At 45.0% G+C, this 24,000-nt stretch overlaps 1 protein-coding gene across 1 annotated transcript in view; it reads left to right on the top strand.

The window, feature by feature from the left end:
• The first annotated feature begins 8,235 nt into the window (after nt 1–8,235).
• Nucleotides 8,236–24,000, top strand: part of atf6 (activating transcription factor 6) — a 70,648-nt gene continuing 54,883 nt past the window's right edge. The window contains exons 1-7 of the mRNA XM_042056110.1: nt 8,236–8,476; nt 9,740–9,816; nt 10,892–10,967; nt 12,335–12,432; nt 15,184–15,304; nt 15,627–15,839; nt 19,343–19,536. Of these exons, the coding sequence (XP_041912044.1) occupies nt 8,368–8,476; nt 9,740–9,816; nt 10,892–10,967; nt 12,335–12,432; nt 15,184–15,304; nt 15,627–15,839; nt 19,343–19,536 (888 nt within the window). The 5' untranslated portion in view covers nt 8,236–8,367. The remainder of the gene's footprint in view (nt 8,477–9,739; nt 9,817–10,891; nt 10,968–12,334; nt 12,433–15,183; nt 15,305–15,626; nt 15,840–19,342; nt 19,537–24,000) is intronic.

Raw genomic sequence — 24,000 nt, 5'->3', positions numbered from 1 at the left:
GTGAGTTCTCTAATGGCGGCACATGAGCAGGGCTATTGTGCTGTTTTTCTCACGTCATTTTCTTTCTTTATGGATATGAAATCAGGTGCGGGGGCAATGGGATGGGATGTGGGGGGGGGGGGGGGGTAAAATACATTACAAAGTTTTTTAAATCCTTTACGTTTCATTACGGTTTCTCACTGAGACTATAATCGAACATTACACATAAATAAAAGAGGGATTAAAGATAGTTGACCAGTCTAATAAATTGTTTTTTAAAGCCCAGTGTCATTTTCACAATTAGATTTAAACACAGTATATGGCGTTGTGAAGATTTTATGTTCAGGTAAGACCAGTATCTCATAGAAAAAAAGGCTATTTTTTCTTCCACTCCCACTCAACATCCATCATCACTTTAATTCCTTTCAAGCCCCTCCTTTTAGCACACACACACACACACACACACAACTAACCTCATGTAGTAATCCCTTTGTATTCACAACCAATGCACACACACACACACACACATATACACACACACACACACATGCACTAATACACAAACACCGAAGCTCTCATAGCTGTCTCCCTCCCCCAACCCAACAAACCTGGGCCACCTGCTTGCAGAACCAAGCAAAATAGACACCACACACAATACACACACACAGTCACACAAGAAGTCACACATCTTCACTCCCACATATTTCTACGAGTCAGTTTATCGCAATGCAATTCTGTTTTCTTTCTTTCTCTCCATCTCTTAAGCTTTACTTGCTCTCATGTCTTTCTCCCTAACACCAGTAACATATACGCACCAGCTCTCTCTGTGTGTGTGTGTGTGTGTGTGTGTGAAGCTGCTTTCTCCATCTGCTCGGAATCCCCATACTCAGTCTTCGTCATGCTTTAAAAAGAGATCCCTCCCTCCTACAAGCACACACACAGAGACCGAGATGATAAGTGATCCCGCTCTCTTTGGGTATTGGGATGAGACAACGATGTTGAGCATCATCAATCTTACAGATCATCCATCAAACTGTATGCATGAACTCACTCAGGCACACTCACACACGCACACACACACACACACACACACACACACACACACACACACAAACACAAAAGATGAAGTGGTGACTGTGGGTAGACTCTCTCTCTCCCTCCCTCTCTCTTGCTCTCTCACCCTTTCTGGGGCTCTTGTCTTTCACCACTTCGGTCTATTGTTCCTCTTCTTTTTTTCGGCTTGCTGGCTGATGGATAGAGAGATAGTGGGAGAGTTACACAGTAGCCGAGATTGAGAGATTCACCCTGGTGTGGCACGCAGGCAGGACACTCCTCATTCAACCCTGTCCACTCACCCTCGCACACATTCAGTGAGACTCCTCTCTCCCTTCTTCTGAGGGAACCCCCACAGTAGGGAGATGGTGGTTACCCCCCCCCCCCCCCCCCCCGGCCCCTCAGAAGCCACATTTAAAAGTTACATACAAGTTGTCCGGTATCCCCAGCATTCCTGTCTACACGAGTCCATTTATTGGTCCACATCGCTTTTGGTCTTTCAAGAGAATGATATTACTCTTAACAAGGCTGACCTTTGAGAACAAAAGTGAATGAGCCAGGCAGCTAGCCGGGTTGTTGCTGGGCAGGATTGCACAGTGATGTTATTATCTCTCAAAATAACATATAATGGGGTTTCTTAATTGGGGTCAATTTTACAGCAGTTTATTCAGCTTAGCCATTGAGTCATGTGGAGAGGAGTGTTGGGGATAGCCGACAATTTCATCTGAACTCACCAAGGATAGATCACAGATTAGAACCACTAATTCAGAGACGTCCTTTAGTATTTTAGGAACCTCATTGCCTTTTTTCTTTAGCATACAAGCGAGACAAAAAGTCATCCATTTCAACTATGAGTCACAAGGAAATAGGGAAATGTAAAGAAGCCTGGCATTTGGATTTCGTCATGTTGCTGATTATTTTGAGAATCCGTGGGCAGTGAAATATGTTGCCTTCATGCACTTCAACCAACGAAAGCTACCAGAGCAATTCATCAGAAGAACTGGACGGTTACAAATATGACATTACAACAGTGACTCTCCCAGTCCTCAGGATAACTTTCTGTGTGCACATGGGCACAATAACTGGGCCATCGGTCATCCAGTCATTGCATCAACCTACTTGGGTATGATGGAGCATAAATACTGTATGGGATAAAAGTGTTAGAATGCTACAGGGGAAAGAGAGGGGGGAGGGGGCATTGGAAACATTACAGTAAATTGCACCCACTGATCATAAACAAATAACTGGACAAAGTTAATGCTGTCATTCATGTTCTAAACAGAATGAATATAACTCCATAATTCATCCTTTAAAAAAACACTAAGAGAGATCTGATTTAGACACAACAGTTTCTATGGCAACTTTGGATTGAACAAAGCCCACAGTAATCCATTTCACACAGATGTTCCAGCCTGTGTGTGTGTGTGTGTCTGTGTGTGTGATTGTGTGTATGTGTGTGTGTGTGTGTGAGAGAGAGAGAGACAGAGACAGAGAGAGAGAGAAAAGAGAGATAGAATGTGCGCATCCTGTCCAAAGCCCTGCCCCAACATTACATTAACCTGTTAATCCCTCTGTATGTCTGCGTTTTGGGGTCTGGGCAAGACTTTAGACTCAATTACTTTGATGGACTTGACCAGGCTGAGCTCAGGGATGCCACCTTAACCTCTTTCTGCTCCATCAACTCCTCAGTCTCACTTCCCCCCTGCCCAGTTCAGCCCCCTTGGCTCAGCCCCATGACCATCGTGACTAACGTGGTGTCTTGGCAGAGCGTGCCATGCTTTGGATTGCACAAAAACAACAATCTTATTGACATTGTGGTAACACTTGAACTCAGTATCCATAAAAGCATTGAGAAAGCATTTATAAACGTCTATAAAGCATTCATAATACATAATGACATCTGGCATTCAGTATGTGTAATAGTACAGGGGTGTCAAACTCATATTATGTAGTGGGCCAGATTTGTTGGAATGAGACCTTGTGAGGGCCGTCATTGTCATGGTCATTATACTTTTTCTGCATGGGTGTGAGTGTTGTTTGATATACTCCTTTACCATACCCACTTATAAGCAAACAAGTACAAATCATGTACTATCATCTATCATATATAACGCTATCTCTCTTAAATAACCTACTTCCATATCAGTTCTTTCAGCCTCTTCCTTCCTGAGGATGGTTTGTAGTGGTTTAATCAATATATCATAGAGATATTGCTTGTTACACATTGTTGAAGACTATCTTTTTTTTTCTAATTTCCCCACCATACCCAGAACATCTGGGGGGCCGTATGAAACCTGCTGGCGGGCTTGATCTGGCCCCCGGGCCTTATGTTTGACACCCCTGGTACAATATAAATAGTCATGACTGCCCTCATTTTGATTTTGTTGTATCAGCCCTAAATAACTATCATTGCGAATGGTTGCCTGGGGCACATTGGGGACATAAGACAACGAGCTCAGAAGTGCCATTATTGAGAGGTAAAAAGGGTTGATGCAAAGACATTTCATTTGAAAATGCTATAGCATCATGCATAGTTTGGTATTCACATTCCTCATGGTCACCAAACACAAAGTTTATGACCTGAGGTTGTTTGCCAACTATTTGCCATAGTCATCCACCTGAACCATGTTCCCAGCTGACTAGACAGATGAGAGGTGACCAGACAGAAATCATATTTGATGATGGTTTTGGTGATATTGATTAGGAATTCTTATTTTTACACAGGCATTTTTCGAAATATTCTGAAAGCATTTTTAGTTTGGTTGCAAGATGAAAAGATACCAAGGGACACATTTCTCACACTAGACACACACACACACAGAGGAAAAGAGGAAGAGAGAAGGAGAGAGGGAGAAAGGGAGAGAAAGAGAAGTCCTTTCCTGAAATCAGATCCCTGGTTCGGGGTGTCCCTGAACAAAGCTCCCAGCAGGTGTGTTTGCAGTGGCCATGAAGACGAACCCCTTCTCCATGACAGATCAAACATGTCCCAACACTTCCACACAAGATGCCAATCGACAGGCTTTGACACGTTCTCCCAGATCAACCCCCCGTCAGGAAGCAGAAGTATTGAGTGCTGAGCACTATAGTTTCATTTTCTAATTGTCAGTGAGGGCCATACCATAGTACAGTTTCTATATTCACCAAAGTGTTCCACTGAACTATTTTTATCCCAAGGCTAACTTTACACATAGCCTGCTAAGAGGCCTTTGGGCTATGTGAACATCCGTTTGCTCATGTCAACACTCATTCAGCACAGCATAGGACAACACATCACAGCACAGCACAGCACAGCACAGCCCACCACAGCACAGCACAGCACAGCACAGCCCACCACAGCACAGCACAGCACAGCACAACACAGCACAGCACAGCACAGCACAGCACGGCATGACATTGCACAGCCCAATGAAGCACAACAAAACACAACTCAACTCAACACAGCACAGCACAGCACAGCACAGCACAGCACAGCACAGCACAACGCAGCGCAGCACAACACAACACAGGACAGCACAACACAGCTCATCACAGAATTCCAGATATTTGTCACAGGAGTGGCACTGCCCCTGATTTTCATGCGAGCGCAGCTGCAGCCACGCGGCATCCAGCAAGATGCTGCTGAAGTGGCCATGGCAGCGCTTGCAACTCTGTGTTAATGAGAAACACGTGAAGGGCGCCACGGGCCACGCATCCTCCTCACACATGCTCACAGGGCTCGCACACACCCGCAAGGTGTGTGTGTGTGTGTGTGTGTGTGTGTGTACGTGTCTGTGTGTGTGTGTGTGTGTGTGTGTGTGTGTGTGTGTTTGTTATTTTAATTTGTGCCAAGGACAGAGATCTGGCCAGGGCAGGAGTGGGGGTGTCAAATCCGTCAGAGATTGAGGAGACCACCTCAGGTTAAGCTGTTGCTGTCCCCGGAGGACCAGAGAGATTAGGGCTAGCGAGCACCTGTTCCCCAGGGCTCCTGATCTCCTCAGGGATGGGTGCCCTACTCCAGTGACCTGACACCATCGTATAACCAGGACCAGAATGTCCCTCGAAAGAGCATCTGACTTCTATTTCACAGGCCGGGCGCCGATAGGGTGGGTTGCACGACCTATCTGACAGTGACATTATGAAGGTCCGACTGTCAAAGGTATCTAGGTTTGTATGTCTGACTTTTTATGTAATGCCCTTGTCGGTACAATCTCAATTGTTCCACAAAACATATATTTGTGCCACCCTGCTCTGTATTTGACTTTTACACACCGCCAGGGTCGAAGATTGATGTCATTTCAGTAGCTTCATCTAGAAAACTTGTTTATTTCTGCAATCTTAAAGTGTATGGTTAATACCATAGATCATATCACAGTTAAGTTGTGTGTCACAAGTTACAACTCAGTGATCCCACATTTACCAAGAAAAAAGCTGTATGTTGACAGGTGAGGTGTCTTTAAATACCATCAGATCTAAGGTTTCTCAACTGTTCGGCTTAGTCACACCTAAATGTTAGTGTGTCAACATTTAGATTTTATCAGAGAGACAGAGAGAGAGAGAGAGACTAAGAGAGGAAATGAGCATGAGAAAACTTGCTCGGAGAAGACAGGATAAAAATGATCTGCAAAATACTCTACTAATCTTGCTAGTGAGATTAAATTGATCACACTGCTGCTTGAGTGTGTTACAGCTGACCAGCAAACCTATACAGAATTCCACTGGTCAGACACTGGGCATTTGCAACACTTGTGAAGTCCTTGTCATGAGTGCAGTGGAGCAGCATCATAGGATTCTACTGCCATCTTCTGACATTTTGGTGGTATTGCAACCAACCAACTCAATTGGTTCTGGAGCCAGGGAACCCTTGACCTTCCTTCCAGTCTTTCACAATGCTGACCTTTTCCCACAGTTTATCTCAACCAGTCTTTTTGTATCATGTAGCTTGCACAGCACCAAGATTGGCTGTAAGGCAATCAAATGGGACAAACTTAACCTGAGGGGTGTGCAGTAAGAATATATGAGCTAGGTATCCAAATCTGCACGGTATGGTAATAGCATCGCCCATGCAAAGCTCTGCAAAAGGTGGTCTGGTCAGTGCAGGGCATTACAAGGACTGAGTTAGCAACTATCCAGGACCTTTATAGCTAGCGAAAGGCCAAGCGGATCCTTTCAGACCCCTGTCATCCCAGCCACAGTCTCTTCACCCTCCTATACCATCTGGTAGAAGGTACAAGAGCATTTAGACCTGTACCAGCAGATACGGAGACAGTTTCTATACACAAGGCATCAAGATGCTGAACTGCCATACTCTTCCTCAAACCTAATGTCATCAACCTCACACCTCCTCAGTGTTTTTTTTTTTTGCACTTGCCTCTTTAGTTTTAGTCTTTTATCTTCTCTTAATGTCTTTTTTCTTGATACTCACCCATACTTCTTGTCCTGTTTAATCTTGTTTTATTAGCAATTAGCATACCTTTTAATTACTACTATTTAATTTATTCTTTAAAGTTGATCTGGCTCTTGAGCATAAGAAATTTAATTACTGATGAATCCTTTTATGAGTAGGTCTACATGACAATAAACTTGAAATCTGACGTACCAAAAGACTACACCATAAAATTACTGGTGTGTCACTGATTACACTGGTATGTGACAATGATATGGAAAATGAGGAACTAGTTCATAGTTTAGTATCAAATATGGGGTTAGTCAGAGTTTTTTTTCTTCTGTATTTTTATTTATTCATTTATTTTTTCTTTAGTAATTTTGTGTCAACCATTCCCGGGACACTGAAAGACCAGGCTGCACGAAACTTGGTACATGTAGCCCCACAAGGATGACACGGAACCATTGTTTTTTATTTTGATCTGTCGCGCAGGCCCCCCGAAAGAGTGGTGGGCAGGACACAGTGTTCTATGAATATCTCAAGAACCGTAGGGCCTAAGATGACCAACGTTTTTCATATGTTGCTCTCAAGGGGCCTTGTCAACCCATCCAATATCCACTCATTTGAGGTATAGCGCCACCTAGTTAAAAATTAAAAAGTAAAAACGAGGCATTGTAATCGCAGGTATCTCTGGCTGACATGTTTAAAACTGCACGTAATTTGAAGTGTAGGATCATTATAACACCCTCTGAATGCATGCCAAGTTTTGTGGAATTCCATTCATGGGGGGCCATACAATAAATTAATATATGTGTACATATTGGTGACTGTACACCAATCGGCCTGTAGGTGGCCGGACACAGTTTGTGTGAATATCTCGAGAACCGTAGGGCTTAGGATGATCAAATTATTTTGGTATGTTGGTCTCCAGGGGCCATGTCAACACATCCAATATCTACTCATTTGAGGTGTAGCTCCATCTAGTTTAAAATGAAAAGGCAAAAATGAAAAACGAAAGGCGTTGTAGCATTGTAATCGCAGGTATCTTTGGTTGACAGATTAAAAACTGCACTTTATACGAGTGTGTGCGTTTGCTTTTGTGTATATGCATGCTTCTCTGTGTGTGTCTTTTCGCTTGTGTGTGTGTGTGTGTCTGCTTGCCTGCATGTGTGTGTTTTATGTGTCTGTGTGTTCGCTTGTGAGTGGGTGTGTGGGGGTAATGGGGTGTGCGTGTCTGTGTGTGTTTGTTTGTGTGTGCATACTTGTGTGTTTATGTGTGCGTGCCTTTATGTGTGTGTTTGCGTGTGTTCATGAGTGCATGCATGCAGTCACTAAATGTACACATATTAATTTATTGTATAGTCCCCCATGAACGGAATTCCACGAAACTTGGCATGCATTCAGAGGGTGTTTGAAAACTGAAAACAATGGTTCCGTGTCATCCTTGTGGGGCTATGCCCAACAAGTTTTGTGTATGTCTTTCAGTGTCCCGTGAATCATTGACACAACATTACTGTGAGAAAAAAAAAATCCGAAAGAAAAACAACTCTGACTAAGCCTAGCCTGTTCGCTGCGCGGCGACCATAATAATAAGTAAATTATCGATGACACTAAATAAAAAAGAAGAATAAACCAAGTATCAGCAAGCTTTTGATCATGTTGTGGTATTATTCAGAGCGACTTCGGCTTAGCCTACAGTTTACACTTTCACTTGTTTAACAGTAGCCTAACACCATACTCTTTGCTAACACTATCCATCTACATATCGGACGTGCACGGTTATGTTTACTCCTCTACAGCACCCGTAGTTCACAGTAAAACAGACGTGTACGTACTATGACTACGACGCAAATTACAGGAAGTTGCATTAGACAGGTTGTTTTGGACCAGATGTCACAGATGTTCTGCTTTGAGTTTTAGATAGAAGGCGTTATTTGCTTCAATCAAATCTTTACTAATGTATTATTGGAAGAATGACGTCAGGTTTAACGTTAGACTTCGAAGATCACCTAGATCATCAGGATACAACAATGAGTAACGTTGTTACGGGGAACATTTGCATTGACCAGGATGGGGAATGGGGTAAGTTAGTTAACGTTAAGGCTAACTTTAGCTTCTTATTACGAAACCAAGTTTATTTACCTCATCCACTGTTGAATGGGGGTGGCTAAATTGCATTTGTAGCCTAGTAAATGTAACATGTCACCGTTATTATGTTGTATCTGTTATCTAAATGTAACAAATAGCTAGCGATAGCTAGTGCCTAGCCTAGCTAATAGCCTAATAATAATGAAAGTGGTGCTGTACATGACAGGCGTTGCATGGTGTAGTTAGTAATTGGAGCTGACTTGATGCTGTAGACGCTGGATTGATTGAGACCTGCAATTTTAGTCCTGTAATAATATTAGGCCCGCCCCCGTTACATAAGTGTACAGTACAGCACGCATGTGCATGATTCACCCTGCTTAGTCCAAGTTGCTTCCTGGCCAGGGGCCGTTACAGTTTTGATAAGTAAGGGATAATGTATAGAACGCCGGTCATTGTCGGGAGATAGGTCCCGACAGGGCGAACCGAACCCCGACGCGCAGCGGAGGGGTCTTGTTCCGCCCTGAAGGGACCTATCTCCCGACAATGACCGGCGTTCTATACATTATCCCGCTTATTACACGGCTACTTACCAAAACGACACAATAAACTCCCCACGATATGACTCTTTAGCCTACATAGCCTAGGCTATAGCCTATTTGTTACCGTTTCATCATGGCTTTTGCTGAGAAACAAATAGTTCGCAACAACACACGGTGAACTTGAATCAAACATTCTTTAGAACACAGCTGATCAACCGTCTGCTTTCACTTTTGAATGAAGTTCCAATCCTTGCGTAGTGATATGAAAGAATCGACTTAGAAGCACAAAGCCCATTTTCCTTGACAGCGGTCTGTTATACTTAGCAACGGTCTGTTATTCAGAATTAGCAGACCGCCGAACGTTGGGAAGGCCCATTCAAGTGAATGGAGCATTCTGCAGCACTATGAAGAGCCGTGTAATAAATGGAAATAACTTGAGGCTGTGTCGTCATGCCCATGGTGTAGCGATGCTGTGTGCCCATATTATATTGAATACATTTAGTTAGCAACCTGAATATAACTACAGTGTCAAATCATCATAGCCTGATAGAATATTTATAATTTGAACATTTTATTTAGGTCTTTCTATCTATCCAGTATAGACAGTTAATTGTTCTGAGCTGCGTTTTGTACAGAGCATGTTCATGGTTCACGCTTCACTTAACCTGTAATCTGTTCCCAGTGGAGATGTAACCATTGCCTCTGTCTCTGTCTACAGACATCAGCCTGTTTGATGAGCTGGAGGGCCTTGGGGATGCAGATGAGCTCCTGAGAGCTCTCGAGGGGGATGCGTATGTGAGTCTGCTGCTGCTGGTTACACTGCTCTATGCCTCCCTACACTCAACACAGCAGCATATCATACAGTCTACCCACTCCACATAGGCTATAGGGCTCATAGAAAAGAATTGAAGAATTAGACTTATTAACAATTGTCATTATTTTTTTGTTTGCATCCGACTGTAAGCTACTGTATGGGTTTTGTGAGTAGGTCTACCCAAAATATAGAACTTGAGGAGGTGTTTTGGAGGAGGTTGGATTGATGATTGTTTCCTCAGTCACAGCCAACATATGGGTTTGCATGGCATATGCATATTTGCAGTGTTTTATTCATGTTTTTTTGTGTATTTTTTTACAACTTTGTCTGTGTGTGTGTGTGTGTGTGTGTGTGTTTGTGTGTGTGTTTGTGTTGATAATGGGCTAAGCCCGAAACGTTTGTTTCCTAGTTTTTTTGTCCTTAGACTCATCGTAAAAACCTCGGCTCTCAATACAAATTGTATTAGTATCAAGCCCTTGAGTGCGCCTCTGCTTTTTCTACTGTAATACTCAACTTTTGGAGTTCACGCACCAGGCAAAACATTACAAACTTAAGACGCAGACGCCGATTCGCCATTGTGCCGTGTTCCACTGTGTGCCATATGAAATGGCCTGTCTTTGTGTGTGTGTGTGTGTGTGTGTTCGTGTTCGTGTTCCACTGTGTGCCGTATGTAATGGCCTGTCTTTGTGTACATATGTGTGTGTGTTTGTGTTTGTGTTTGTGTGTGTGTGTGTGTGTGTGTGTGTGTGTGTGTGTGTGCGTGTGTGTGTGTGTGTGTGTGTGTCTGTTTTTGTGTGTGTGTGCGTATGTGTGTGTGTGTGTACGTGCGTGCGCATATGTGTGTGTGTGTGTCTGTTTTTGTGTGTGTGTGTGCGTATGTGTGTGTGTGTGTGCGTATATGTATGTGTATTTGTGTTCGTGTTCGTGTTCCACTGTGTGCCATATGTAATGGCCTGTCTTTGTGTATATGTGTGTGTGTGTTTGTGTGTATGTGTGTTCGTGTTCGTGTTCCACTGTGTGCCGTATGTAATGGCCTGTCTTTGTTCCTACGGCCAGGCTGGCGAGGTCCCTGATCTGGACTTCGACATGGACCTGCCTCCCTGGAGCCCAGACACCAGCAGCACCTGCACAGGTAAACTTGAGACCCAGACCCAGAATAACCACTGACGTGGGGTCAGTCAGTCGTCCTTAATTTAGCCCCAGTGAATCTGCCCTCAAAGATCAGAGAAGGCAGTTTAGTGTTGCAAGGCAGGCATGATTTACCATTGTTTAAATATGAAATTCTAAAACTAAGCACTTCAGAAAAACCGAGGAAACCAGAAGAATAAATATGACAAATACTTTGTCTAAAACCTTCTGTCTTTTAGTGTCATTATCTTCTCTTTTAGTTCCTGTTGATGCAGGGTATCAGCGATCTATCACACAGTTACTGTAAAGACTGTATACTTCCTCATAGTGATCTGATGCTACAGTTTTCAGAACCAGTTTAGCTGCCTCGGAGTTATTCAGAGGCATTTGCATATAACTGCTCAGGACTTTTTGGAAAAGGTGTCAGTCTCAAACCTGTACACCTAATTAAGATAAATCTAGTTTATAGTTCTTTTTTCCCCTTTTATAAATGTATTATAAAGCACCAAGAGGAATGCCACCCAATTTTGTTGTATTCTGACAATAAATAATTCTATTCTATTCTATTCTATTCTATAAAGCTAATCTAACTTGATAATGACCATACATTACTAAAGAAAACAATTGGGATATTAGTGTCCCTACCAAGACTTCTTCTTGAGTATGAAGACCCACTGGAGGTGTGTGTGTGTCTCTTTTCCAGCATCAAACACACTAGCATGTGTCAGTATGGCTGTTCTCAATGGGACTGCCGTGGCAGCTGGTGTTGTACATGATGGGATGTTTGACTAGGCAGATGTTCTGGCTCTCAGGGAGCTGCTGTGTGTGTGTGTGTGTTCCTCCCACGGTAACATGATGGTGTGCCCACAAAGAAATGAGGAGTTATCTTGATTACCTGATTGGTGATGGGTAGAATTGAAATGTACAGTATGTCCATATTTAAGTGGCTAATGAATCGTGTCCTGTAGTAGTACTAACTCTGTCTAAATTACTCACCTGTGTGTAACTATTGTGCAGTTTATGAGTATGCTTTTTTGATGGACTTTTTTTATTTGAACAATCTATTAAAAGAGAAGTCCGGCGATTATTCTCATAGATCTCCATTTCTCGAGGACACTGAGTACTCTCGGAACAAAAAACCCGAAAACAGTCGGTTTTACCTAGTTTGAGTTGCTGCAGCCAGCAGCTAAAGCAGCCAGGCAGTTACAGCGCTACACTTTGGGGGCATGTTCTTGAGCCCCCACGCTAATGGTGGTGTATGAAATGAATCCAGCAATGTTCTGAGGCGTTACGAGAGACTGAGGCGTGTGTGTGTTTTTGTGGAGGGATGTGAATGGATGCTAATGTGTGTGTGTGGCTGTGCCCCTGCAGATGGGGACATGACTGTGGCTTCGCTCTCTCCAGCGCACACCATCAGCTCAGTGCCCTCCCCAACGTCCTTGGAGGCCCACTCTCCCAACTCCCTCTCGGTAAGATATGCAGCTCTTCTGTATGTGTGTGTGTGTGTGTGTGTGTGTGTGTGTGTGTGTGTGTGGGGGGGGGGGGGGGGGGGGGTTGTTCCTGTGAGCACTTGCCTTTGAAAAGATTCAGGATATTGGTGCCTCTAGATCTACATAGTATGAAGCAAATATGTCTTTTGGGATTGTGTGTGTGTGCGTGCGTGTTTGCATGTGTATTTGAGTGAGTGACAGTCACTGGGTGAAAGCAAGTGCGAACACATTTGCGATGTTACAGCAAGAGTTGCACATTATGTATGGATTTCTGTGGAGTGTGTGTGTATTGGGGTTTCATGCCCCCTATACATATCTCTGTGTGATTGTTAAGCTGATTCTTAAGCTGATGGTTGTAGTGGGTGTACTGATCAGGTTGTAGGGGTGTTCTGGTTCCCACATACTCTTCCAGGGGCAAGTGTGGGAATATGAGATTGTGTGTCTGTTCCGGGGGGTTATGTTAAAGTTTGTCATTGCACACATCTAATATTGTTGTGTCTTTGATGTGGTCAACTTTGACATGCTGTCTTAAGTGCTGTGGGCATACATTTTCATATGCATGCGTGTGTGTGTGTGTGTGTGTGCGTGTGTGTGTGTGTGTGTGTGAGAACACCCCACCCATGCCAGCTGCTCCTATGAGGTGCGATCGAAGGTGAAGTGTGTGGCACCTCCTCCCCACCTGGGCGTCTTAATTAAGATGTTCCATCTGCAAATGAACATTTCAATAGCCCATCAACATGTTGTCAGTTGGGTGACATAGCAGGTCTGTGTGTGTGTGTGTGTGTGTGTGTGTGTGTGTGTGTGTGTGAGTGTGTGTCACAGCTGTAGATGCATTAGCATAATTTATTGAGCAGCTTCACTTTCACCTAATCACTGCAGAATGTCATCTCTCTCTCTCTCTCACACACACACACGCACACACACACGCACACACACACACACACACACACACACACACACACACACACACACACACACACACACACACCTGCTGTGTGAAACCAGAGTCTAGTGCTCACTCTAATCATCACAAGGGCATCACACAGGCAAGCAGCTTTCAATGTGACCATGACCAGATTCTTATCTGGACAACTTTCAAGAGCGCCTGCAGACTGAGTGCGCCTATATAGGCACGTGCAACAATAAGTACTACAGAGGACTCGCCGAGAAGAAAGACAACTAACTAACTTTGTGGTTTTCATGTAACCAAGTGTTCATCTCCTCATTACATGATGAAACACAAAGTGAGCATGGCACATTGATACAACACTGCCTGGAAACATACCAGGAAAATACCAATTCACCAATATCTCTCTAAGAATTTTCTTAAATTTGTTCTTAAGAGCATCCTACTAAAACTCTTCTGCGGATTCACAAAGGAATGAACAAGAATGGTTGGTGAATGAGGCCCAATGCCAACATTGATTTTTCAAAGTTATGACTGAACAGAAAAGTGAACAAAAAGAAACATGCCTAGATATTTTTGATTTTGTTTTGTTTTTATGAAACTCATATTATTTGCATTTGATGAGCAGAAAGACGAGGGACGCGGGACCTATATACAATGCTGTGGTTTTCTATGTCAAGACCACGTTTGAGTTGACCACTTGACTTTGCAGCCACCTCCCCATCCTGTCACACACCCCTAGTATTTTACCCTCATGCAATATTGCATTGCTGTGCCACAGTAGTAACTCTCCGACAATTAAATAAATGTATAATCCTACTAGTATTGCATTAATGGCTTTTTCCACTTAAGGCTGAGGGCCACCAAAGGCCTTCTCTCTGGCTTAGGTCCCTGTGGAAAGCCTGAGTGATGTATGGGTAAGATGACCTCTAATCTAAAGGACACTGGCCGAGCACTCTTAGCACTCTTGGAAAGGGCAAATTTAACAGGAAATGAGTATGTGTGTACTGTTTGCTGGTTGTATAAAAATGGCAGTGTGCATTTCTGTGTGGTGGTGGGAGAGTGTAATCATTGGTGTGTATGCTGGTGTCTGAGTTAGTATGCATAATTTGAGGAATGTCTAGGGAGAGGGAGAATGTTCTGGACAGAGGGAGTTCTAGAATAACACATAACAACACATTGGGGAGGTGTGTGTGTGTGTGTGTGTGTGTGTGTGTGCATGTGGACTGAGCGTGTGAAGACACTGGTTTGTGTGTGTGTGCATGTGGACTGAGAGTGTGCGTGCACTGGTTTGTGTGTGTGCATATGGAGTGTGAAGGCACTGGTTTGTGTGTGTGCGTATGGAGTGTGAAGGCACTGGTTTGTGTGTGTGCGTATGGAGGTTTGTGTGTGTGCGTATGGAGTGTGAAGGCACTGGTTTGTGTGTGTGCGTATGGACTGTGAAGGCACTGGTTTGTGTGTGTGCGTATGGACTGTGAAGGCACTGGTTTGTGTGTGTGCGTATGGAGTGTGAAGGCACTGGTTTGTGTGTGTGCGTATGGAGTTTGAAGGCACTGGTTTGTGTGTGTGCGTATGGAGGTTTGTGTGTGTGCGTATGGAGTGTGAAGGCACTGGTTTGTGTGTGTGCGTATGGACTGTGAAGGCACTGGTTTGTGTGTGTGCGTATGGACTGTGAAGGCACTGGTTTGTGTGCGCGCGCATGGAGTGTGAAGGCACTGGTTTGTGTGTGTGCGCATGGAGTGTGAAGGCACTGGTTTGTGTGTGTGCGTATGGAGTGTGAAGGCACTGTCTGACGTGTGTTTGCTCACTGCTGCCCTCTGCAGGACGAGGCGCTCTCTCCCCAGCCCCAGGCGTCCCCACTCTCTGTCTGCTCAGACTCCAGTGGCTTCTCGGAGCTGCCCCCTGAAAGACCACCACCTAAGAGGACCAATCCGACTCCCAGAGGTCAGTACTCCTCACTGCCAATCACAGTATCCAGTCCCAGTGTACTAACAAAACAAGTGACAAAAGTGACCTGGTCTACTTTGTGACCTTGTGTAATATCTACTGTAGTTATCTGGCTTAACAACACACTACCAAATTACTACTTTCTGTAGTACATTTTTCAGAAGGATGTTTATTTTTATCCGTGTGTTTGTGTGTGTGTGTGTGTGTGTGTGTGTTTGTGTGTGTGTGTGTGTGTGTGTGTGTGTGTGTGTGTGTGTGTGTGTGTGTGTGTGTGTGTGTGTGTGTGTGTGTGTGTGTTTGTTTGTTTGTGTCTCCTTAGCCAAGCCAGTGAAGAGGCCCATTCAGCCGAGCCCTAAGGTGTCCATCCAGCCCAGGCCAGTGATCACAGCTATGCCCCTGCCCACAGCCGCCGCTGCCCCCCTGCAGGCCAAAACCATCATCCTGCAGCCGTTGCAGTCCATCCAGTCCCTGCAGCCTGTGCTGCCTGTAGTCAAGCCTGCCAGGGTCGCCATCAAACCAGCTCCCCCTGCAGGTGAGGAGATGTATTACAATCTGACATTGTGAATGGTTTGATGTCTGCCTGAAACAGGGAAAAAGTATTGCAAAATGGAGAATTCAACCCAATATTTTATGTTGGCCATTTAGGGCTCAGTATTAGGACCATTCTGGATCCCAGAGCTTAGGCTTTTGAGTGACATAAATGGGTTTATTGTATGTGAGAAATATTTGTGGGAGAAATATTTGTGCTTTCCAGTCTTTAAATCGTTAACTTCAACGACGTTTTCCTGAAACAGGGAAAAGCTATTGCAAAATCGAAAGTTCAACCCAATGTTTTGTGTTATCCATTTAGGGCCATGAATACCTGAGCTACAGCTGTAAGCCATAGTGTCCACCACAGGAGGGAGCTCTAAGCTTACCCATCATGCAACAATTACATCATACAGCAGGCATATTATTCAAAGCAAATAGTTGCTGAAGTATAACACTCCAAATGTGAGTGGTGTTAGGAGCCCAGATGCACGGGACAATGGATTCACTGATTCTTAAGCTGATGGTTGTAGTGGGTGTGCTGATCAGGTTGTAGGGGTGTTCTGGTTCCCACGTACTCTTCCAGGGGCAAGTGTGGGAATATGAGATTGTGTGTCTCTTCCAGGGGGTTATGTTAAAGTCCCTCATGTATATGGTGAGATTAGATGTTCTCTGTAGTGATTGTCTCATAAGTGTGTGTGTGTGGGCTCGTGTGGGTGGATAATGTTTTGCACATGTCATGTTTGTCATTGCACACATCTAATATTGTTGTGTCTTTGATGTAGTCAACTTTGGCATGCTGTCTTAAGTGCTGTGGGCATACATTTTCATATGCATGCGTTTGTGTGTGTGTGTGTGTGTGTGTGCGCATGTGTCGGTATGCATTTGTGTGTGTGGTTGCATTTTATTGTGTGTGTGTGTGTGTGTGTGTGTGTGTGTGTGTGTGTGTGTGTGTGTGTGTGTGCGCGCACGCACGCACACTCAGGGTCCTAATCTGTTGTCCACTACCCCAAGTTGAGCAGTGGCCAGTCCAAACAGCCAGGCGTACCTCTCTGGGCCTCCCCAGCACACAGAGCAAGACCCCTCCCTAGGTCCCCTCCTCTGGCCAGCTCCACAATAACATCCAGACGCCTTTCAAGTGCGCCCGTCCAGGGCTCATGTTAGCCGATAAGAAGAGCCAGTATGTCCTGTCTGGGCCTGATTCAGATCAAGCATCAACAACGCTTCAGAAGCGGGGAAATCAAAGCGGAGGGATTGGGTGGCCGGCCTGGAACCTTCCCTCCAACAGAGGGGGGATATTTAAGCACTCGCACTCAGATGGAGGTTTGATAAGGAGCAGGCTTAGGAAGATATGCGCACACACACACAACACACACACACACACACACACACACACACACACACACACACACACACACACACACACACACACACACACAGGTTCGGAGAGAAGAGCTAGGGGCCGCTCTCTTTTAAACTCTGTTGAGAGAGGGGCCACAGTTGTCCTCATTCTGTGGTATCAGTGGTGAAAAAGGCAGTATTAAATGTAAATCACGTTTTTGGCCAAGTATACTTGCGTATACAAGGGATTTGGTCTCTGCATTTATCCCATCCATGAATTTGTGAACACACAGAGCACACAGTGAACACACAGTGAGGTGAAGCACACACTAACCCAGAGCAGTGAGCTGCCTTGCTACAGCGGTGCTCGGGGAGCAGTGAGGGGTGAGGTGCCTTGCTCAAGGGCACTTCAGCCGTTCCCACTGGTTGAGGATCGAACCTGCAACCCTGCGGTTCCAAGCCCGAAGCCCTAACCAGTAGGCCACGACTGCCCCTAAAGTCAGAGGGTTTAGCAGACTCTGTTATCCAAAGCGACAGTGACCTGCAACATTGTCGCAATATTGTTGTAACGTTGTTATAACATTGTCCTCGCTTTCGAACGAGATATAGGTGCGAAAGGACAACGTTATAGCAACGTTGTAACAATATTGCGACAATGTTGCGGGTCGCTGTTCAAGTGGTGCCCTTCCCACTGCTCCACCATGCCCTCCACAATGAGTCTACTAATGTGGTCAGATATACCAGCTTTGTGATGGAGATGAGAGCTGAAGATGATATGTGTTAGTGAGTGTGTGTGTGTGTTTTGTCTTTCTTCAGTACTGGTTTCTTTCTCTCTTTTTTTCTTTCATTAATTTTCTTTCACTTTCTTTCTTTCTTTCTTTCTTTCTTTCTCTCCTTGCCTTTTAGTCCTTAATTCTTTCTGCTGTTCTCTTTTCTTGCAGCCTGTCTGTCTTTCATCCCTTTTGGTGCCTCTTTTGTCTTCCCTGTCCTCCTGCCTCCATCCGTCTTGCGCTCTGTCACTCTGTTATTCTGTTATTCTTCTGGTGCCCCCCTCTCCCTCCCTCTCTCCCTCTCTCCCTCTCTCCCTGGGTCCTGTCTCTAGCGTGCTGGCCTGTAAGGGCCCTGCTAGTGGATGAGAGTGTGTGTGTGTGTTTCAGTGTAAGTGGGTGTGTGTGTTTGTGTTTCAGTAGTTCCTCCCAGGCTGACGGAGGACTAACAGCTGTACCGCTGCACATGGGTCAGGGGTTAGGGGTCAGCCATGCAGCCATGCGTCTAGGGAGGTCCTGTCCCCCCAGCTAACCCATTAATGCTGACACACCATTTAACACTAAAGGGTGTGTGTGTGTGTGCATGTGTGTGTGTGTGTGTGTGTGTGTGTGGTGAGAAGCAGCTACCAAAGACTAGGAGGCACCTCTTTGTTTAAAGGATGGGACCTGGTTTCTGACACAGTACCCACTTGAGTTTGTTTTATTATGTGTGTGTGTGTGTGTGTGTGTGTGTGTGTGTGCGCGCGTGCGCGCGTGTGCGCGTGTGTGTGCGTTTGTGTGTGAAGTGGGAAGATGGTGCCAGGCAGAGGAAGTGTTAGGATGGGTTGACATCAGGCGTGTATACTTTAGCCATCACTGCCACCCCGCACACACACACACGCATACACACACACGCACACACACACACACACACACCACACACACACACCACACACACACACACACACACACACCACACACACACACACACACACACACACACACACACACACACACTGCCTCCCTCCCTTCAGCCAAGTATTGAGTCTTAGTATTTGTGTGGCATGAAATGTATATTTTCGAGATGCCCACTGCTGTGGTTGTTTTACTGTGGTCGTTTCCTCTTGAAGGAGTTTTTGCCATTTTGCAAGTTATACCAGGGTTCTGTTCACTGCAAGTTATACCAGGGTTCTGTTCACTGTATCTCCTCTTTTTCATGTTTTACTCATTACTTAATTCATTATTTTTCTCTTTTTTATTACATTTTTTACCCCCCCCCCCCCCCCCTTTTAATATGAATTCATATTAATTTTTGCCCTCCCCATCTCTCTCCATCTCTCTCTCTCCATCTCCATCTCTCTCTCTCTCTCTCTCCATCTCTCTCTCTCTCTCTCCATCTCTCTGTCTCTCTCTCTCTCAGCTCGTCATATGATATTTCCCCAGCCCACTCAGGTGCTCCACATCCAAACAGCGCAGACCGTCCCGACCCGAGTGGTTACCATGCCAACGCTGGTTCCGGACGCACGCATACCTGCTGCAGCCCCACCCGTGGTTACCATGACGCTCCAGAGTCCAGCCTCCGTCCAAAGCTCTACCCACAGCTCTGATGACGACGTAAGTGTTCCTCGTGCAGCCTGTGGATTTGAGTATGATTTCAGTGGAGATACATTCCTAGTGCTATGGGTAAGGGAGAGCACACACACTCTTATACATCAATATATCTCTATACTACACACACACTTCATCATCAGTCCACACACACTCTCATACATCAATATATCTCTATTCTACACACACTTCATTATCAGTGCACACACACTCTCATACATCTATATATCTATTCTACACACACTTCATCATCAGTGCACACACACTCTCATACATCAATATATCTCTATTCTACACACACTTCATCATCAGTGCACACACACTCTCATACATCAATATATCTCTATTCTACACACACTTCATCATCAGTGCACACACACTGTCATACATCTGATGGTATAGCACTTACATCACTAAAGCAGCAAGAGGTCTCAGCCTAAGACTATAAAATGTATCCATATAAATGTACGCGCATGTTAATCTATAGTTACATTTTGTTTTATCTTCATTAAAGTCTATGCCAAATGACCTCGGGCAGAGACCAGATGTACTGTTTTCATAAGTAGTATCAATTTCTATGTGTGGAAATGTGATGTGTATAGACCCTTTCAAGAGAGTTCCATTATCAGCATCATAGTTGGCCCCACAAGGCTTCCGTTTTAACATTCCATATGTTATCTTAATGTAGAGGAAGTAGATTGGGAACAAAATAGAACGTTCAAGCATTGTTTTTGTTTTTATTGTTGAAAGGGTCTATAGTTTCTTTCATTTATCATGCGTAGCTTTTCCAGTTGACCGATGACATGCGCTTGACTGGCAACGCTGGCCTCGGGCCCACGGTCTCTCTCTCTCGGCCTGCGCTCGTAAGCTGCCGTGTAAACCCCTGACTGATCGGGGGCCCCAGCAGCGAAGGCTCTTTAACAAGGGGCTTGCCGCTCCACGCCCTGCTTTACTGGCCATCCCAGAGACACAGGGGGAAACAGGCCAACACTACCTGCAGAACTGAGTGTGTGTGTGTGTGTGTGTGTGTGTGTGTGTGTGTGTGTGTGTGTGTGTGAGTGTGTGAGTGTGTGAGTGAGTGAGTGAGTGAGTGAGTGAGTGAGTGAGTGTGTGAGTGAGTGTGTGAGTGAGTGTGTGAGTGTGTGAGTGAGTGTGTGAGTGTGTGTGTGTGTGTGTGTGTGTGTGAGAGAGTGAGAGAGTGAGAGAGTGAGAGAGTGAGAGAGTGAGAGAGTGTGAGAGTGTGAGAGTGTGAGAGAGTGAGAGTGTGTGTGTGAGAGAGTGTGTGTGAGAGTGTATGTGAGAGTGTATGTGAGAGTGTGTGTGAGAGTGTGTGTGAGAGTGTGTGTGAGAGTGTGTGTGAGAGTGTGTGTGAGAGTGTGTGTGTGAGAGTGTGTGAGAGTGTGTGTGTGATGGGGAGAGAGAGGAAGGGTGTGCTTTTCCATTGGACTTCATGCTTTAACTGACAGCTGATGCAGGTCTTGTGTGTCTAAAAGCATGGAGTTTTGTAGCTTCATATAACTGGTTTTATTGGGCAGTATAACAGAATGGGCTGCAGCTTAGCGTGGGCCTGACCGTCAGAGTGGGAGGCAGAGACAAAAGTCTTCCCCTACAAACAGAGCAAAAATAACATGTAGGGTGTGTCCATTCAAATATAATTCTTAATACTGGTGTAATTTTATAAAAACACTGTTGTTCTGTGACCTCACGGTGTATGTAAAAGCTATTATAGCCATGCAGGCACCAAGGGTGACAGATGCAGAGAAAGAGCAGTGATACATCCTGAAAGGGCGGTCACTTTGGTAGTGTGGGGGTTGAAGCTTGGCTACTCGGACAGTTGGCCTCAAAACAAACCACAATCATTTGTGAAAAAGATGGACGCATTGCGGTGGTGACCAAAACATTGGCATAGAAACAGACGTCGATGTGTCCAGTGTTGGAGTCCTGGGAACACATCAAGGAGGCTGTTTGCCTCTGCCAGTCCGTCACTACACACACACACACTAGGTGGGTTTACATGGACATTTTTATTCCGATTAGAATTGGAATAATGGCTCAATCGGAATAAAACTGCCAATCCAATTAGAATTTGAATCGGAATAAAAGGGGTGTTGCATTCTGTTCTTATTCCAATTGAACAGACATGTGTAAGGTCAGTCGGGTTGCCCGCTGTAGCTTCTCAAGCAAAAGCAAAGCAGCAACGGCTGTTCTGATCAAAGATTCTAAAGCGCTTGAGAGCACCTGATCGGAATAGAACAAACTCCATGTAAACAGATGAGACACATTTTTCATTTGGATTAACTTAAAGGAACCGAATGTAAGATTGTGGCCAAAACTGGTACTGCAATCACTTTCAAATTACTGTAGAGAGGTGTATCCCCTCCCCCTCCCCCCTGTCTGGCAGAGCTGGCAACCCGGAAACACTACTGACTTCGTGATTAGTAGATAGGTGGAGGGTGGTGCATCAGGCCAAAACACAACATGACAACATCAACATCAGTTGAGGGCTGCAACTTCACTTTTAAAATGACAATATCCTGGCCGGACTACTGTTGTCAGTGATATAATTATTTGAAATGAACATGATTTCTTAATGTCTAGTGACATATCAGGCCATTTTATGATTAATTGAAATACATTTCTTACGTACGGTTCTTTTAATGACAGAATGACAAAAAAACTGTCAATGTAACCCCACCTACTGACACACACACACACACACACACACACACACACACACACACACACACAGAGAACTTGGATTTACTGTGTTTAGTGTTCCATCTTTCCCTTAACATGAGGCCCAGTGGGCCACAGAGTCCCAGAGTGCCCGCTCACTGGGGGGCCCTGAAGACCAGTCCCTTCTCCCACCTACTGACACACACACACACACACACACACACACACACACACACATATACGCACACACACACACACATATACACACACATGAAGCCCAGAGTGCCCGCTCACTGGGGGGCCCTGAAGACCAGTCCCTTCTCCCACCTACTGACACACACACACACACACATATACACACACACACACACACATATACACACACACACATGAAGCCCAGAGTGCCCGCTCACTGGGGGGCCCTGAAGACCAGTCCCTTCTCTCTCCTATGACACTAGCATCCTTCAGCTACTGCCTTGCCCTCAATCTTTTGGGTTCGAATGGTTGTGAGCTTGGTAGCTAGTTGGAAATGTGCAAGTATATAAGTATAAGTATATATACGCTTTTGATCCCGTGAGGGAAATTTGGTCTCTGCATTTATCCCAATCTGTGAATTAGTGAACACACAGAGCACACAGTGAACACACAGTGAGGTGAAGCACACACTAACCCGGAGCAGTGAGCTGCCTTGCTACAGCGGCGCTCGGGGAGCAGTGAGGGGTTAGGTGCCTTGCTCAAGGGCACTTCAGCCGTTCCTACTGGTCGGGATTCGAACCGGCAACCCTCCGGTTACAAGTCCGAAGTAGTATTATGGTGTTTGTATTCTGCGACATGTAGTTGTAAAACCATATTGGTTTAACCAGTTATATAATAGTTGTGTAATTGGTTAGAAGTTTTGAGTCTGTACTAGTAACCAAGGCACATTTTGGATGGTTATCGTTGTTTGCCTGCATCAGTGGCTTTGTCGGAGTGGATGGAAGGTGGCCTTGGATTTGGGTCAGATGAAGAACGAGATTAGCTAAGGACACAGTTTCCCGTCAGAAAACACTGGGATCATGTTTGCAGTTCACATAGTGGGCATTCCTCTGTGCTAACTCCCAAGCTAACGGCCAGAGAGAGAGAGAGAGAGAGAGAGAGAGAGAGAGAGAGGAAACAAGGGAAGGAAAGAGAAAATCTTATTTAGGTCAGGCGTTTTAGAAAGACGCCTCTCCAAAAAAAGAAAAGAAATACCAGCGCGGTCAAAATAGGATCTGTGTAGGCCCCGACTGCATGCCACACCTGCCAAGCACATGTGTAACAGATACTGATCACAGAGTCACACACACACACACACACACACACACACACACACAAGCATCAGAGCAATTTAGGTAATCACAGATCACTTCTGCTCCCTTGGTTGCGTGACTAGCTTTATTCATCTTTAAGCATCCCTCTCTGACACACACACACACACACACACACACATTCACAGAAATGCACACATTCCTCTTTCCCTGAAGGCCTCATGTCGTCCCTCGTTGGTCCTGGAAGACATTTAAGGGCCATTATAAGACACTCATATTCACTTACCATCCTTCTCCATTGAACATATACAAGCAGCTGGTTAAAGGCCAACTCAAACCCCCACCCTTGCTGCTGTCGGAGCCATTAGCTCTCATGGACGTCTCATGGAGTCTCCAAGGCCTTCCCTCACAGCAGCAATGCCCATATTTCATCACAGGGACAGACGGCTTCTATTCTGTGTTCCGGTTCTTCTTTCCTCATCTGTTCCAGGTGTGTTCATAAGTAAGT

This window comes from Alosa sapidissima, chromosome 12 (assembly GCF_018492685.1).
Source record: "Alosa sapidissima isolate fAloSap1 chromosome 12, fAloSap1.pri, whole genome shotgun sequence".
In the NCBI taxonomy this organism is placed as follows: Eukaryota; Metazoa; Chordata; class Actinopteri; order Clupeiformes; family Clupeidae; genus Alosa; species Alosa sapidissima.
The sequence above is the reverse complement of the archived record's forward strand: the minus strand, read 5'-3'. Positions and strand labels throughout refer to the sequence as shown.